The sequence below is a fragment of the Vitis riparia genome, chromosome 1, assembly GCF_004353265.1.
Source record: "Vitis riparia cultivar Riparia Gloire de Montpellier isolate 1030 chromosome 1, EGFV_Vit.rip_1.0, whole genome shotgun sequence".
Taxonomy (NCBI): Eukaryota; Viridiplantae; Streptophyta; class Magnoliopsida; order Vitales; family Vitaceae; genus Vitis; species Vitis riparia.
Window position 1 is genome coordinate 8,848,100 of NC_048431.1, and position 15,889 is coordinate 8,863,988.

The 15,889-nt window shown below is 30.4% G+C and overlaps 1 protein-coding gene across 1 annotated transcript; it reads right to left on the minus strand.

Moving 5' to 3' along the window:
* Positions 1–7,390: 7,390 nt before the first annotated feature.
* LOC117929056 lies at positions 7,391–15,648 on the minus strand. The gene is made up of 3 exons (XM_034849618.1): positions 15,289–15,648; positions 9,516–9,626; positions 7,391–8,147 (listed from the first exon to the last, which is right to left on the minus strand). Exons 1-3 carry the CDS (start codon positions 15,403–15,405, stop codon positions 7,902–7,904), a joined length of 474 nt encoding a protein of 157 aa, XP_034705509.1. The 5' UTR covers positions 15,406–15,648; the 3' UTR covers positions 7,391–7,901.
* Positions 15,649–15,889: the final 241 nt, after the last annotated feature.

The window sequence follows — 15,889 nt, forward strand, 5'->3', positions numbered from 1 at the left end:
AATTTATAAATTAATTTTAAGTATATGTGAATTTCTTTCATAGTTTTTATAATGAACAAAACATTAGATTTTTTAATACAAATTTTTCCTTTTCCTAAGGCTATGTTTGGTTCCCAATATACCAAAAAAAAAAACAAAACAATTTTTTTTTTTTTTTGCATGTTTTGTTTACATGAAAAATATAATTAAAACTAATTAGAAATTTATATCTTGTTAAATTATTTAATATATATATAAAATAATTTCAAAAACTATATAAAATAATTTATTAACTTTAAATCTTTTTACTTTATTTTATTTTGTTTTCCTTCTTTGATTTTTTTTTTCATATTTTCCTTCAATTTTTTCAATAACCGAACACTTTGGTTATTGAAAAAAATTGAGAGAAACTACCAAGGAATGAAAGAAAATTGAAAGAAGTGAAATGATAGAAAAAATAAAAATTAATTTTATATATTATTTTAAACTTATTTTATTTTTTTAACATTGTTTTTATAAAAATTGAATAATTTAAAAGTAAATAAATAAATTTTATTTTAATCATTTTTCCAAACATAATAAAAAGTTATTAGGGAGAGTATTTTATAAATTCACCCCAAAATTATCAAAAACCGGTCAATCACCAAGGAAAATAAGCATCATGGTCATAGGGTTTTCAAATTTGGTAAAAGCAAAAACAATGATTGTGTTTGTGTGAATGCAAATATAGAAGTCGGGGCGTGAGTGGGCAAATCTTCGGTCCAAAGAGGTGCATGCACGAGTCCTTGTGCTTCACCCAATTCTAAACCACATACCAAAAAAGGCCAAATGCCATTTGGGGATTTTTGATTGGTGGGTTTTGGGTACCAAATATCAGAGAAGACGAGTGAGAACCATGAGATGCCACCCACCCTCATCAGCTGACTAAGCCCATTCACCTGCGCCTTCGTTGCATCATGGTTCATGCCACTCCACCTACCTAACCCATGACCTTCCCACTTCCATTACTTAATGCCCAAGCTTTTTATTTTTATTTTTATTTTTTTAAGCGTTTGTAAACATCCATAGCTTAAAAGTCATACTTTTATTTTTATTTTTTTAAGCGTTTGTAATTAAAAAATTGTCTCCAGAATAATTTAATTTAAAAGCTTAAGTATATAGGTAAAGAAGGTAAATTGACGCAAACTTGAGAATTATTGAACAAATAATACATTCAGACTCAATAATTATTAGATTAATAATTCAATCAAAACACTTTATAATTATAATGTTCTGAGTTCTTTGTTTTTATAAATTAAGTGTTAAAATACCTAAAAATATTTCATAAAAATCACTATTAAATAAGCTTTTAAAATATATTTAATAGTATTTTTAGAAAAATTATCTATTTAAGTGTTCTCTAAAAACAATATTTGTATTGAGTGATTTTTAAAAGTATTTTTTAAATTTTATCAAATACTTTATATTTTTAGTTAAAAATGTTTAAAAAAAAAAGCACGATCAAACAAATTCTTATAAATTTTTTTTTAATATTTTTTAACCAATTATTAATTTGAAATGGTGAAATAAGATGAAAGTAGTGTCGACTTAATTGTTGTAGTCTTCCATCCACAATGAATGTGTTGCGTGGAATGTCATTTACTTCTCTTCCATGTGTATTAAAGGTGGGTATGACATGCAATGAATACTACTTACATTCTGCATCATACATTCTATAACCACTAACCACCATCATTCATCACTTCCCTTTTAATATTTACTTGTGAATTTTATAAATCAACATGCATCCATTGCCTTCTTCTTATTGAGAGGGGAGTTGTGTTCTCTCTCTCCCATTCTACACTTTCTATACTTTTGTTTTTAATTTTGCCTTCCACCCAAACAAACCTTAATCCTAATCCTAAATTCTTATTCTTGGCTCCTTCCCTTCATCTCTCTCACCCCCATTTGCTTCCTAACTTTATCTTTTACTCTTGTTTTGTCTTCTTTAAAAAAAGAAGGGGGAAACTAAACATGAAAAGTGAAGTGGGAAGGAAATGAGGGTCAGGGTAGGAGAGGCCTTCATGGTCTCCCTCTCTTCCTCTTCCTCTTCCTTGGAAATTGAGGGATGGCAACATAAGAAACTTAGTCTAGGTGGGGGTGGGGCAAATGGCATCAAACTACTAGGATAGCTCAATGGGAAGTGGCTAGTTTTCTGGGCTTTCTTCTTTCTTGTCCATGTTCTCAACTTGGACTCCAAATGTTGCTTTCTATTTTTGCTCTTTTTAAGGGGTGGATCTCACAAAAGATCTAACCAATGAATTTTTTGTCATCCCCAACCAAAGGAAAAAAAAGATGAAGATGACAGGGAAGGAGACCAAGATTTAGGGCAAAAACTTTTCTATATTTGGGTATTGGAGAAGGTGAGAACATATTGATAAAGTCACATATATATTTTTTATAGTTAAAAAAATATAAATAAATAAAAAAGGGATAAAAATAAATAAAAATTGAAGAGGACTCCCCTACTAAAATTAAGGAGTTAGGTTGATTTACTTCAACTCCCCACCAAGAGCAAGTAAATATTTGTCTTGTAATTGTAGCCCCAAGATTTAGAAGTTTATGCCTTTAGAGACAAAAAAAACAATCACAAAACCCTAAAGCTTTAAATGGATATGTCATTTAGCCCGGTTCATGGGGCCAAGAATCATTTTCTATAATAATAGTATAATACAAAGAGCACCCTAAAGAAGCTTACTTCAACCCACTAAAATCCAAACACTCCCTCAACACTTAGAATAATTTCAAACTGATAAAGACAACATTAATCTAACCACACCCATTAGTGCCTTAATGGGTGTGATTAAGGTGAGAGTAAGAGAGAAGCCTTCCTCATATACATATGCAAATAATTTTAAAAAAATAATAATTAATATTTTAAAGGGAGGATACCCAAACAAGGCAAAAGGATTGGTGGGGTCTGATCAGGATTGCAATTGATGAGACATATGGTGCACATGGGTCCAAAACTTACAAGTTAGCATCACAATCCTTCAAAAAAAAGAAATATGCTATAGCTTTTATGATCAATGCACTTAGCTAGTAACTGGGCATTGTTTGGATTCTCCTCAAAAGAAAATTGCATAATTTGGATATCCTGATTTAAGAGTACTTTTTGAAAAAAAAAAAAAAAAAAAAAAACAAAAGTTGGTTTGTAGACTTTTACTATTTTTTCAATAAAACAAAAGCAAAAGGGCAATTTGTATAGGGACCCTCCTTTCTATAATGTTGATGAGAACTCCCTTGCATTTTGCAATTTCCTCATTTCCACCCTTTTTAATTTGCTTTAAAATTTTATTTTAATAAAGAATTATGCAATAATTGTGGCCTTTTATTTAGTAAAAAGTAAAAGTCGTTTTAAATTTTTTCTCCAAAAATTAGGGTTATGTTTGGTTTTCAGAAAGTTTGAAGGAAAATGTAAAAGAAAAAAATATAAAAAAATATTTCCTATTTTCTATAGTGAAATCCAACATTTTCTTAACAATTTTTTTTCTTAACAACTTCCAAGAACCAAAAATAGAAGTTTTGAATAAAAAGAAAGAATCTTGGCTCAATTTAATATTTTAGAATTAAATGGATAAAGTTTTAAAATAAAAATAGATAGCAAAAAATGAGGTGTAAAAGAGAAAAAAAATCTATTTTTTATTATAAATCACCATAACTAACTTTCCCCATCTATAAAAAGAGAGTTTTAGGTTACCTTCATCCAATATAAATATATTGAAATAAATTCATATTATAATTCTACAATGGTAGGCAGCTAAACTTGGTTTTATCCTTATAACTATGTTTGTTTCCAAAAAATATTAAAAAAAAAAAAAAAATAGTTTTTTCATATTTGATTTTACTGTAAAAAAAAAATACAAAATAAATCAAATATAATTAAAATTAGTTAGAAATTTATGTATTTATAACAGAAAAAAATAAGTTAAATAAATTTGAAGAAACATATAAAAATAATTTATTAATTTTAAATTTATTTTTTATTTTTCTTCATTTTTTTTAACTTTTTTTTCTCTCGAATTTTTCAAGAACCAAACATAACCTATTAGATTAAAATTTAGGTTTATTGATTGGCTTCACATATACGTCTGATATCATAGGGTCATATATATCACACATATTATGTTAAAAAGATTATACTTATTTAATAAAAATTGATTTTCATCTATTAAATATATATATATATATATATATATATTTTTTTTTTTAAAAAAAAAAAAGAGTGGTAAAAGGGATGATATCACCAACATTTTTCCCATCCAAAACCTCATGGTATAAAACACCTTAAAAGAATAGTATCCGGTTATAATATTTTGTTATCATCACCAAAAATAAAATTGAGGATAGAAATTAAATAGGCTATGCTCAAATGGAATGATATTTGACTTACAAGTAGACAACTAGAAATTTGCTAAGTGACACTCACTATTGATCATACACATCTCCATCACACTTTGTAATATCCACTATTTCAATGGTTGGAATTGCAAAATCCATATGTGGTACCCATTATATTCTTTTACAAAGCCCAAAATACCTTTGAGGGAAAAGAAATCGGAAGAAAATATGGTTTTAAACATATTTAGAGTCTGTTTTTTAATGATTTTAAAAAGTATTTATAAATTTTTTAATATTTGAATTTTTTTATAATTTTAATTATAGAAAATATAAAAACGTTTTCTAAAATCAATCTCAAATATATTGTTAATGATATAATATGTAAGTGTGTTATAATTTTTTTTTTTAAATATTTATTTCATGCTTTTATTGACAAAATTTAATTAATAAAATTGTTGAAAGATGGGGAAGCATAAATGCCTCTAAGGGACCCAAAAAGGCAAAGGGCAGATGGGTAGAATTGTAGTTGGAAGAATGGGCTTATTTTGACCCTTCAGCCAGGGATCCGTCCAAAAAGGGTCCCACTTGAGAGTTATTACACCGATTGATTGACAACTTTAATAAATTTAATAACTGGAAACCCATTTTTTTCCTTTAAAGGAAATACAAGGACAAATTTAATGTTTATAAATTTTAAATATATTTTAAAATATTTTTAATTAACAAATAAAAAATAGCTGTCACAACTTTGGATCATATTTGATTTCTAATAATAAGATAAAATTAGTAATAGGATAATTGATTGACTTAGTTTTTACGTTTCCTTTAAATTCACATGTAACAGATAAAGAAAAATAAGGAGTTCAAAAAATTCAAATTAAATAGTTACTATTTGTTTGCTAACTGTTTTTAAAAAAGTTTTTTGTTATTAAAAAAAAATTATAAAAATATGTTTGATAATAAAAAATCTATTTTTTATTTTTTATTCTTGAAAAGACGAAACGTGTTTTCAAATAACATTTTTTAGTTATTTTTTATTATTTTCACTTATTTTCTGATGACTATTTTTAAAAAAATAAGTATACAAATATGAAAAATGGTTAAAAATAAAATACTAAATATAAAAATTATTTTTAAAAATATTAAAAACAGGTTAAAAATATTTTAAATTTTTAAACATACTTCTGTTCTACAAAATATTAAAGAATAATTTTTTAAAAAATATTTAAATAATTTTCAAAAAATAGTTACAAAACAAGTCCTTAGATATTATTTTATCCACATACTTCCATTTTTTTTTTTGTTCATGTTATTCATTTTCTAACCAAAATTAAATTGGTTGGTAATTAAATTTTGATTTGAAAGGACAAGAATTTAAAAAATATTTATTTAATACAACTTAAAATAATGCCAATATAATTGTATTTTTATATATTTACTATGTAACATAGCCTAATATGTATGACTTTCAGCCCCATAATATTATATTTTTATAAGAGAAAATTATGAATATTGAGAGGAGATATGCTTCTCATTCTAATTTTTATTCCACACCAATCATTAGCATTATATAATATGTTTTATTAAATATAATAACCTAACATATTATTATATTATATATATATATATATATATATATATATATATATATATATCTTACATTATGATACCATATCCAGCTAATCAAATATGACACTCATGTTTGGCAAAAATAATGATAAATATTTAGTAGGTTCCTCCTATGTTTGGTTGCCATACTTAGAAAAGAAAAAAAATATTAAAAAAAATTGTTTTCTTATGTTTGATTTCACCATGAAAAGTATAAAAAAATAAAAATCAAACTTAATTAAAATTTGTCAAAATTTTATGTATATTTAAAATTTTTAATTTCTATATAATAGAGGAAAATAAGTAAAACGAGTTTGAAGAAACATATATAAATAGCTTATTGAGTTTAAATTTATTTTTTATTTTTTCTATTTTCTTTCCCTGAACCAAACATAACTCTAATGAGTAAGAGTGCGTTGTGATTTTAAAAAGTGTTTCTAACTTTTTTAACACTTAAAAATTATTATTTTCAAATATAAAAAAAATTAGAAACACTTCGTTTTTTCATTATCAAACGTACTCTTTAGAGTGCGTTTAACAGTGATTATAGAAAACGTTTCTAGTATTTTTAATGTTTGAATTTCAAGTGTTACAAATGTTAGAAACACTTCCTAAAATCACTAAAAAAAAATTATATTATCATGTTTAGCAAAAACTAATTAAAATAACAAAGTAAATAATTTTCAACTTATTGCTTTTCCTTTGCATCCTATTCTTCAATTCACCGTTTTTCTCTTTCTCCCAAGAGGGTAAGATATGACCTATACATCTAATCAGAATAAGATAAGATTTCTATATGGTACTTATTATTACCAGACAAGCTAGTCATAGTGCCTAATTCCAATTTTAAATCAATGAAAACCAACCCCATGTTGTATGATGTAAACCATTTAATTAATGCTATCATCCTCTCTCAGACATTAGATTAACAATGAAGATAATAGTGAAAAGTCGGCCAATGAGGAGAAGTCCTTCTCATAATGCAGTTGATGGAGTCTATGCGTTGGACTTTGTCTCTAATTTATCGTGGCAGGGTAACATCATCATTCCAGCTTATGGGGCCTTGGTTTTTGCTTACAATGCGATATGGGTCCTATGCGCTTGGACTTTCCATCTTACAAATATTATAGAATAAGGACTTGGCCTACATATGTCGGTATTATTCACCTGGATGACTGTTATGAGGTACGATTGATGAATCACAATCCTTGTAGAGGAGAGGAATCAAAATCCTTCTTGAGAGTGAAATATGATATGCTTTCCATATGACGATGAATTTGTTATTCCTATTTTTGTTTCCATTTTAAAAGTAATCCAAAAACATGAACAAATCGGAATGAAATTGATTTCTCATTCTCTATTTCAATGTTCAAAATGCAGCCGAAAGTTGACTAAATACACTTGACCCCTCATTGATTTGAAATTTCATCAAACACTTCCATTTTCATTCTCATTTATCACCTCCCTTTCATTCAAAATAAAAAAGATACTTATCGGGTATTTAGCTAAAACCTTAAGGGAGGTGAGTATCACAAATACCATCCATAAGAGAGAATTAGCCTTAACTTGTATCTAGTGTTGTTAGATACACATCTTTCATGGTAACATTCAAACCAAATCCTTGATGCCAATCGCATGATCAGAGGGTTTGTGTGTGGAATAATCAGCCTTTTTGTGCTTCCTCTCTCCATCCCTCTCATACAGTCTCACTTGTGACATCTCTTTTCTATGGTTCCAGTAGAGTAGTAAACGGATAAAATATTTGTGAAATAAGGGGAAGAGAGAACAAGATTGATTGGCCTTTATCGCAGAGTCTGCACTTCTCAAGGTATGATTCCTATTGGACTCTGTTATTCATAATGGAAGTGATGAGTGTCAAAATCTCTACAAGCAGCATTCTAGAAAATCAGCCAAGGAAAGAGATGGAGTCTGCATCATCTCATCTGAGCATGGCTGGTGGCAGATGCAGATGCAGATGCAGGGTCCTGGTCATGTTGTTGGCTTGTGCCTGCATTTTGCATATTTGCAATTTTTTCTGCTTCTACTTTCTCGAACAAAGCTTGTTTATGCATGGTTGCCATCATCTCCTTCATTGCCTTCTCCTCTCCATCAAGCTGCATTTTCATGATGATCTCAGCTTCCTTGTCAATCGGCTTAAAGTACTCCTCAATGGCAGCTTCCTGCACACAAATACACATTTCTCTAAGACACCTGAAAACTAGAGATGGCTGACTTATTTAAAGAAAGCAGAGTTGCATTCCTTGACGGCATGTGTTGGATTCGACAGAATAACCCCTTCCCCCCCCCACCCTACAAAAGATGATATAAAATTTGTGAGGCATAAGTGGAGTAGATCCACTGAGTTTAGGGCAACTCTGGAAAAAGGCTGCATATCATCTCAATGTTATGTAAATCATAGCTAACCAATATTGATTACAGATTACACTGAAATGCAGTTTCATTCACCCTGTAAACTTCTTTCCATTCACCGTTGGAATAAATGAAGTCCTGATGTCAAAGACACTGTTTAAAATACCAAAAGAGGTCTTGCCTCAACTGGTGTTCACAATTCAAAATAAGAAAGAAAGCCAGCCTTTGAAGGTTCTAGTTCATCAGCTCCTTTTCGTTATACTTTTTCCCACAATTTCTGAATCTACTGCAGCAATGAGGACATAGATTCCACAAATTATGGATTTAAAAAATTCCATGTGGCAGACATAACTGGTTGTATCATTCATAATGGCAGACTGTCAGAGCTAAAGAAGAGGAGTTCACATTGAATTAAAGCAGAATCAACAAGTGAAGAGATGCTTTTACAATGTTATTTGTGCAACAGAAACAGAGAAAATTCAAAGGAAATCTTATAATAGATATGGCCGTAACTCATAGAAAATGCTAGCCTGTCAAGAAAGACTTGTAATACAATAATAACGACACTGATGATGAAGTAGACAAAAGATTGATCCAAAATGGATAAATAACAAAGAACAAATGCAACTCCTGGATGTCAGAAGAATGATGTCAAATAGATGAAACCATGCACAAGGAGGTTCTATGCAGTCTCTCCTAGGATGGCTCTTTGATGGAGAAATTGTGATGTCAAATAGGCACATTGCGTGCACAAGGTTTCCTGAGATCCCTCCTAGGTGATTTTTTTGACGTGGGTGATGATGAAGACAAGTGACTAGTGGACAACAATTTGATTAAAAATGTTATGGTGATTATAACACCTTTTTTGTGAAAAATTAATTAATTTTCCATATCACAAATATCATTACTTAGAATTGTGATGCCTCCTACTCAATGTCTGCTGGAACAGATCCAATTGAAAACAATGTCATGCTAGCAAATTTTTTTTGCAGAAAATGTAATGCAATTACCTATTTTGGCTGTTATCCAATTATCTCTACCATATAGTAAAAATTGGAAAATGCATTTTTCCACACAATGACAAAAGTCCCAACATATAGCAAATTGTAAATGAACCTTAAAGCTCAGAAAATTTTGATTCATTTGTTCGATTTTCTCCAGTAGAAAGTGAAACTTACTGTTTCTTCCAGCTTCCTGTTTAAAGTTTGCATCTCCTCAACCATATGACGAACCTCTGATAAAATAGCCTGTTCAGGGATCCTTCTTATTGCTGCCTTCCTTTCTTGCGCCTGGAGAGAAAGAGAGAGAGGTGGGGGTTCAAACACAGTGAGAGAAAGGTTACTAAAAAAATCAGGGATCGTGACAAGAAACATTACTGACAAATGTGCTAACCTTGCTTACCATGAGAAATGTGATAGCTGAATGAAAGTATAAAAAAATAGCCACAGAAATGGAGAAAACATACTAACAAAATTAAACTGTAAATGGTGTTCATTACTATAATCAATAAACATTCCCACAAACCTCGCCCTATAAACATGGTGGAGTCATGTACTACTGAATTGTCTCCCCATAACTCTGAGGGGCCATAAGCATTCTTGGTGAGAGATTGTTTTGTTCCACCTACCAAATTATTTGACCAAAAAAGTCCAATAAAGAAGCACTAGAGCTAATGACATATCCTTGTTTATACAGGAATATCCAGTGCTAAAATAAACAATATAAGAAATAACCGCAGCGACGAGGGAAATAATAAAGTTAAATGGTGTTCCACATTATGATCCATAAGCATTTTGACATGCTGCACCATATGACACATAATACAGTCATACCATGGACACATCTCCCCTACGGGCTGCAATTCAAGCAGGTTGGATCTGGTTGATAGTCAACCAAGCCATACCGAGAATAAATCACATCTACCCAAAATCCAACCCAACCTGATTTTTATCCCAAGTTCCACAACCCAAACTCAACCTAGACAGTTTTTCCTAATTTAGAGTTGAAATCAAGTTAGTCTTTGGGTGGAGAAAAATGTACGGGTTATGCCCAGTTTGGGTAGGTAACATGGTTGGTATAGTCAAAATTCAGGTTGGATCAGGTTAAGTGGCAGGATTCCACCAAAAAATAAAAAAATAAAAACAAAAACAAAAAAGTGTAACATATTGGCAAGCCAAAACATTTGTAAAAAACAATGGAAGATGGCAGTAGTGGAGAGAGGAAAGTGAAAGTCCAGACAGAAGTGTAGGGCTTATTCCTTCTTTCTTTTGATAAGAAATTCTTTTTAAATGAAATAAATAAAATAATTTGGTTATTAATTAATTTTAATAGATTAGAAGGTAATTTATCTATTTTATATAAGATAACCTAATTGAGTATTAACTAAATCCTTAAAAGTTAATTAAACTTTAAATGTCCCTAAATAATTATATTATATTATATTATATTATATTATATTATATATATTAAATACTCAATTCAGGTTTGGGTTGCCCAACGAACCAACCCAAATCCAATTCAGATGAGGTTTTCTTTGCCTAAGCCCAACCCAAATTGTAAAAGGAGCTATCCAAACTAGCCCAAAAGTGGGTTGGGTTCAACCCACCCAAGTTGCACCTCTAGTCTCCCCCTAAGATTGCAAGTGCTTGGATCCACTGTTTGGTAAGACAATGTTCTTTGGCACCTATCCAATCATTTCACAAAAGTAATCTCAACTCTCAACATTGAGTCCATCCGTCGACAAAGCTAACACATTTTTACTTGCACTGTTAATAATGCATACCAGGAAGTTTTTTGACACCATGAACTTGAGTAGCATGAATATCTGAATATCTACAGTTCTTGGTACGTATTCAACAATCTGCTCATTCTTCTTACTATATCCTTCTCAAAGGCAAACAAGGAGGAAAAAAGATAATTTGAGAGACAACATCTTATACATGTGCAGAGGACTATAGAGTTGATCCTGTAAAGTTGTCGAGGCTTGTGACCAAACTGACAGGATATGTAATACCATTATACAATGGTGTTACATGTACTACTCATGTTACTCCTCTCTTTAGTCTTTTCTTTAAGACTACATTCTTTTCTTCTCCATAGCAGTATAGTTATATCCAAACATCTCGACTGCAAAAAGAATATTTTAAGATCCTCAAACATCCAAGGAGTGCCCTACATATGTGAAGGAGTTTCAAATGAATGTCGTTAATGGGGATGAATCTACAAGATCTACTTAAGAAATGAGTGAAAGGAAATAAAGAAAACGTAAATTGCTCCTTCCAGGGCATTTAAGTAATTTTACAGTTTTGTAGGTTCTCTAAAATCATAATTGGTTGGTTATTGGTAATTGAATTTCATTTAGAATTTGGGAGTTTTTTTATTGGGAGATTTCTCCTTCATAGAAGTTTCTATATTTTAAAACATTTTATTTTCTAACAGAGCTTTTTCTAAAAGACTTTGCTCGAGTCCTTTTTAAATCTAGAAATCTCCTTTATTAGAAACTTGTGTCACAAAAAGTTCTAAAAGGAAAATTTTTATTTTCTTTTTAGTTTCATTATTGGAAGATTTAGGAGTTTTAATAAAGAAATAAAAGTCCTCATAAGTTACAACATAGGTTAAGCTTCTTTTCATCGTTTTATTTTGTTTTTAGGATTTTCCCTATAAATAAGGCTACTTGCTATAAATTGGATTGATAATTGATTTCTTTAGAGGCAAGTAAAGAAATATATTAATAGCGTTTGGCAAAAAGGTGCACTAACATAAACAAAACGAGATTAATTTTTTTAAGAAGTACAACGAACATATTATAACATTAAAAAAAAACTATACACCAAGGTACATAGAAGCGTAGACAATGGGTAACAAAAGGCATAGCTTGTAGTAGGGACAACATAATAAACTACTCCCTTCCTCAGTCATATCCTACCCAATCTACAAAATTAATTAATGGCATTGATCCTTCTACTATGCACCTCCAAAACCATAATGACAAACTTCTAACAAAGGAATAGTTTAGCAATTAAATCGACTGCTTTACATTTTTCTTTTTAATCAGAAACAAAATATTCATTGATAATGATTTAGAAGTACATGTAAAGGATGACATATTCAACCCTAGATATACAAACTTTGATTCAAAGAATAGATGAATGGGTTTCCTCCAATACAATATCTAGACAAATACCTCACACTATTATACCATGTAAAACTATACAAAGGAAGTATAGTTCCTCTCTCGTTAGAAAGCAATACATCTACATAGGAGACAAAAGCTTTGTGCTAGGATTTGCTATTTTAACCTTTTTTATTTACACACCCGATTCCAATTCAACTAAATAAATTGAGAGGAATGTCCTTGCAAGCTAAAATTGTTGAGGCTAAAAAAGAAGAACGGAAATGCATTTAAGTCCCATATCAACTTTGTACTTCTCCACTTACTCAAAAAAATCCTCATGTTTCTTTCCCACCATATTATCCAAATCAATTGCCAAAGAATTTTACCTCGAGTTGTACACTCCAAAACTCTAAATGAAATTATCATTACGTCGCTTATACCCTTAGGAGGAAAACCAATCAAGCTTGGTTATTTTATACCAAAAAGCCAAGCTCATTGGGCAGTATAAAGAAAAAAGATGGTCAATCAATTCACTACTCCTCATGCACTTTTTTTTTATAAGTATTCACTAATCCTCATACATATAATGAAACAATCAAGACCAATGGCTTTGTGAAGTCTTCTCGCCTATAGCAAGTAATTGGTATTGACCTTCTTGTTGGCTATTATGCAAAGGCTTTGACCGTAGATGGGGTTTGTCATATAAATTTTCTTAGCAAGAAATAAACAGGAACTAATAGACTGGACAAGGCTGAAAAGAAAGATTCTAATATGAATAGACTTGGAGAATATAATGACCTAACTCTCAGATCAAGAGCAGACTATGTCGAATGCACATGAGATAAGAGAGGTCATAAGTCTTTCCAAGTCCTCTATCTCCAAATCAAGGAAATTACAATGAATGTTAAGGTTCCAAGAAAATGGAAAAGAGATGCCAAGATTAGATGAAATTGAAGAATGGTCAATTGTCACAACTATGAACAGATTTGGAAATTGAAAGCAAAGAGGTTGATCCCCAGACACAAGTCTTCCCAAAAATGAAGCATTGCCCCATCTCCTGCCAAAAAATGAGTATTACTAGAGAAGTCCTAAAATACCTATGCAATGGCCTTCTAAGGGGATTGATGTGACCACTTGACTAAAATAGGGAGGAGCGAGGTTGCTCCTCATTTTCGAATGCTCTTCAATTCCTTTCCTTCTAAAGTATCAAAAAAAATATACAAAAGAGCAGCTCTCTAAACCTTTTTGTGTTTTCTTCTCACAAAGAATTCATGCCAACTTGAAAGAGTCATCCTATCCTATAAGTATAGACCCAAACAAAGCTCAATAAAGAGAAAAGTTGTTGTCATAGCACCCTTGCTTTGGCACTATGAAAGAAGATATTCCTTTGAGGCTAGTCTAAGGTCAACACCTTCCCTTAATTAGCTTCCCAAGAAAAAAAAAACATACTTTAGGTAGGACCAATGGATTTCAACTGATGCCCACGAGGAAAGGAGTTAAGCACCTAGACTCTTGGACAAAATATAAAGATTTGACTAAAAAACATTATTTTTAGAGTCCATCCACACCATTCTATCTTTCTCTTTCCTCTTCATGAACTTTCCTTGCAGTCCTACTACTCCTGAGATAATGATTGGTGATGAAAAATACTATTTCTTTGTACAATTTGTAATTTTTAATTTGTAGATTCGATTACCTTTCTTTGGGGTAAGACTCGTATAAAGCCTTAGTAAGTCTCTAAGGCTATTTTTCTGATAGGTAAAGATAGGTATTTATAAATTAGTAATAGAAAAAGGTACACCAGAGTACACAAGACATATACTATTAAGTCTCTAAAAATGTATAGGAACTGTTCTCAAGAATAATATACATATTTTTTTGACAGGTTTTTCAAGAATAATATTTTGTTTTTGAGAAAAAATAAATAGAAAACACATTTACTTGTCAAGTATTCCAAAATAGATTTTCAAAAATTGTTTTGAAAACATGATGTTTTTTAAGAACATATTTGAATTTTTTTTTTTTTAGTTATTTTTAATTGTTTTTTTAGGGATACTTCACAAAATAATTACACAAATATGGAGGATGATTGAAAATAGGGCACAATATATAAAAGTTATTTTTAAGAAATATTTGAAAAAATATTTTAACAGGACCTTTATAATGAATGTTTTTTCTTGGTGCAGGTTAAAAAGTATTTAGACAAGCAGGCTAACGGGCTCAAGAGTTCAATATTTGAAGCAGGTTTACTGGTATAAACTTTAGATTAAAGTTTAGCATTTGAGAACAGCCAAATGAAACTTGCAGCAAGGCAAAAAAAAATCAAGAAATCTAAGAATCAGAAGATTATGGAAGAATGTTCAATGAATAACACCAAGAGCCGAACCCCCGAGCCCTAATAGTTGAGGGGAAAAGACAAACAAACAAATGGGTATACACAAAGGTTTAAAACCAAGACATGTAAGAATCAGAATTCCCATACCATGACATGATATCATTCACCAACTACAACCATAAATCAAAATCTTCAAACTTTCTCCAAATCGTCCTCTCTGCATTTTATTTCCCAGAGAGCTCTACATTCTCTTTCGAATTGCACATCATGTTCCCAAGTGTTTCAGCTCGATTTTTTTGTGATTGTTTTTCGTAACAGCTCAAACGAGGCACAAAATTTTTTCAAACAATTTTATTTTATTTTTCATTGCAGAATAAATACATAATAACTTCAATCCCAATTTTAGCAGTCAACGATTGAAGTAGAACCAAAAAAATAAACAGCGAAATCAGAACGACACGAATTTCCAAGACGATAGACGAAAAAGAAGGCAAAGAAAAACCTGTGCAAGACGCTGTTGAAGCTGCAATCTGTAAGATCGGATTCTTCGCTCCTCGTATCCCGAAAGAACCCTAACATAGAACATCGCTTTTCTCCCGAATTCCAGTAACTTATCCATTTCTATGCTCAATCAAATGGTCTGTCACACTCTCACCTCAGATTCAGCAAATTCAATTTTCTATTTAATGGAGAAGAATCCAACGTTAGGGTTTGGAATTTCAGATTGAGAAATTCCAAGATTATGGAAATGACAATAAATAAACCCTACTTTCACACAGGGATATTTGATGTTGGCGTTGCTTGATTTCTGAGAAAGAGTAGGGTGATGCTCTCCCTCCCTTCACATATAATGTATTCCATATTCTGATTTCTGCCCAGGCAAAAAATAAATATACAAAATAATATTCCTGGTTTTATCGCATTTTAATTTTTACCAAACCATTTTTTTTAGTTAGAGTGCGGTCGCAATTGATTTTAGGAACCTTTTTGTTCTTAAAAAATATATTTTTAAAAACATAAGTTATTTAAAATATTATTAAATATTTTAAAATTTTTTACAATATTAAAAATCTTTTATATTGTTTTTTAAGAGAAATACTTCA

Coding starts and splice junctions, on each gene's coding strand:
- LOC117929056 (XM_034849618.1), bottom strand. CDS start 15,405: ATGGATAAGTTACTGGAATTCGGGAGAAAAGCGATGTTCTATGTTAGG. Junction 9,627..15,288: donor TTCAACAGCGTCTTGCACAG/GTTTTTCTTTGC, acceptor CTTTCTCTCCAG/GCGCAAGAAAGGAAGGCAGC. Junction 8,148..9,515: donor ACAGGAAGCTGGAAGAAACA/GTAAGTTTCACT, acceptor ATTTGTGTGCAG/GAAGCTGCCATTGAGGAGTA.